At 38.9% G+C, this 3,035-nt stretch overlaps 1 protein-coding gene across 1 annotated transcript; it reads right to left on the reverse strand.

Moving 5' to 3' along the window:
• Window positions 1–755: 755 nt before the first annotated feature.
• On the reverse strand, window positions 756–1,667 carry COCVIDRAFT_43282 (hypothetical protein; the record flags this gene model as incomplete). The annotated part of the gene is made up of 4 exons (XM_014694532.1): window positions 756–947; window positions 1,071–1,275; window positions 1,366–1,502; window positions 1,650–1,667. 4 exons carry the CDS (start codon window positions 1,665–1,667, stop codon window positions 756–758), a joined length of 552 nt encoding a protein of 183 aa, XP_014550018.1.
• Window positions 1,668–3,035: the final 1,368 nt, after the last annotated feature.

Here is a 3,035-nt window from a genome sequence, read left to right on the forward strand (position 1 = left end):
CTTTCGTGCGTCTTCGAAATTTCCTACTCATCTTTATCACCATCATTAGCAGACTTCAGAGGGTCGAACAGGTAGCACAGCAACAATGGAGACAGCAGTAATCGTTACTAGAGCTTTAGCAAATGGCCTTTTACAACTCTCGTAACATTCTTCTATCTATCTGCACTTAGTACCTAGATTAAATTCATCGAAATTCATTCTGTGTATTCTATAAAATACGATAAAACTAATTATGTACTTCTACTCGTAGCCACTCTTTATAGGGATTAACGTTCTTAATTTCGTTCTCTTGCCTATAAGAGCCAACAAGGTTCAAAGAAGCTGCTGTTGGCCATAAAGGCGGCGAAACTCCTTAGATTATCGAGCAAATGAAAGGGTTAAGTTCCCGGCTTAGCTAACTTCCTCTAGGATACATATTAGTCATATATGTAAGTAGAGCTGGGAAACTTCATTCCGGAAAGTTGTAGTTATTGCTGGATGTGTCAGATAAAAAATACCTAAGACTCATAGAAATCATACATTTTAGCCTCTAGATCGGGGCTGCACGTCAACAAAATGCCAAGGCTAAAGTGTGATGCTATTATAGACTACCTTCTGCCAATTGCCTTATGTTTTCGAAAGCTCTCGCGCAGCTGATATTCCGTTCGTACAAGGACATTCCTAGAAGCCTTACCAAGCCCTTCGATAAATTTATCGGTAGCAACAGTGGCTGCATCCTGGCCACAGGAAAGAGGTCTGTATTTCTCCAGATTGTTTTATATATTAATGCAAAGTTCTTCAAAATCGTGGTAAAGTAAGATTCTCAAGAATCTAAATTTAAGACGATCTACGTCCGAGCGACGCCTAAAGGTTTCAGCGTAGTAATACCATTTAAACAAGCTTTGAATTCTTAAATCTTCGCCAGCGACATCCTTTGGGACGGGACGATAGCCTAGATCTGTCTGACTCTACCTACGGCAAAAAAGTCTCAAGAACTTCCCTATATCTTCCTAAAGAAAGTGATCGCCAAGCCAAATAATGCTTACTATGTAGTTCTAGACTTCAGGATGAAGATAATCTAGTCGTTGCACGCTTCGAGCGTAAAGAGACTTCGGAGATCCCTCCCGCCATATAGGCTTATACTCTAGTATTGGGCTAGAGGTGGACATAGGTAGTGACGGCGATATCGAAGCAGAACTTATATAGAAAGGTAAAAGGGGCGGACTTAGAGTGCATATAGAAGCCTCTGCTTGGCTATCAGAGTTATAGGTTACGGAAACGCTATTCTTCTGATTTCTGTCCGTTTCGAATTAAGGGCGGCCAGTGGGAGGGAGATTGGTGGACATTTGGGTATCAAAAATAGCTAGATGCGATAAGTGCTCAGACTGCGCAGCTTGTGTAGTGAAACTTAAGCGGTTGTCAAAAGACAGCCTGTGTGGTAGAAGCTTTAGCCAAACATATTCTAGATATTCAGGTTCCGCCCTTACGAGTAGGCATAGAAAAGCTTTCGCTGTCGAGATAAGCTACTAAGAGTTAGCAGAATCTTTGTTAGGCTGCTCAGCGTGCCTCTTCTTCTCTTGTTTCAGCCTGAATCTGATCTAGAAGCGGCTCATCAGCAGTAGACTCCTGTCTCTTGTTAGAGAGGGTATTGCTGCTATCATTAAACGTACGAGATATATAGCGCGCATAATGTTTTACTATAAAAATTCTTTATTTCGTGATATAAATATAAGCTAATAGGATAAGACTCCTTATATAGATTAGAGAGTTTACTTTAGCGTTACGATCTTATGCCTAATAGCTTAGTTTCAAATATTATGCTTAGCCAGACACGCTTAATAGCTCTAATGCGCCGTAATGCCAAGACAGCCAGAAGTAAGCATTATAATACAGCATAGCACCAGGAATATGCAGGAGCTTTCACGGTCCAACGTACTATTAAAGAGCGAAAAAATTTTCGCACCCAGGAACGTGTAACTTACCTCTATTTATCGCAGAAATCCTGAGGGGCCGGAATAAACTAATAAAAGTGCAGGGTTATTAAATATTCCGGCCCAGTACTATGTTTAATTGGCTAACTCTAGCTTCTCGGGTTTTCCGCCATATATGAAAGGATATTAGGGGCTTTTGCGGTCTAATATACTATTAAAAAAACTTAAAGTTGTTAGCACCTTATCGTGCTTAGCAGGTACATGCGGTAATTCTTAACCCAAAATGCTATTCTGAATTCTTATTAATTCGAGTCTTTACGCAATTCTGTTACGCACTGTTGTCTCCTATTCCTTAATTCTTAAGTTGTAAGCAAGTAGTGAGGTAACTAATAAATTTATTAGAACATCTATTCGTGCTAGAGGTGGGTGAGCAGAAACAACACTATATATATTCTAAAGAGACAGGTAGTAAACTGTAGGCTGTAAGGGAGAAAAGTTATTAGGGATTAAGTTAATTCTTGTTAGAGAAAATTTATATATTTTTTAGTGCTACCACATGCCTTTCCACCTTACTAGTTCTATATAGCGTCATTTAATTATATACATAACTACTAGATATAATAATTTAGATATCTCTGAGCTTCTGCTAAGGGACTTAGATTAGTACTGCGACCTACTCGTTTGCTATTCTTGGTATTTAGACTAGAAATACATTTTAAGCTATATCTAACATCCCTTTATATATGACGGAAAATCTCGTGAGCTAGAACTAGCCAATGAAACATAGGATCGAGTTAAAATATCTACTAACCCTGCGCTTTCATCGGTTCATTCCGGCCTACTGGAGTTTTCGCTACACACGGAGGGATATTTGTGAGCTTAATTCTTATATAAGCTATTTCTTGATTTTATACCTATATATAAGGGTAGGTTAAAGTAATTGGAAAACTTAGTGTAATTTACGAAGACTTACTACTACAATCTCGAGAATTCCTAAATAGCCCGTGCCGCCCTAGTTAAAAGTGTCTAAATATGCCTATAGCCTGGAGACCTGAGAAGACTTTCTAAGATTTTATTAAAGACAATAGCTATTCTCGCTAGATAGAGCAGGAGAGGTATTAAGGC

This window comes from Bipolaris victoriae (genome assembly GCF_000527765.1).
Source record: "Bipolaris victoriae FI3 unplaced genomic scaffold scaffold_348, whole genome shotgun sequence".
NCBI lineage: Eukaryota > Fungi > Ascomycota > Dothideomycetes > Pleosporales > Pleosporaceae > Bipolaris > Bipolaris victoriae.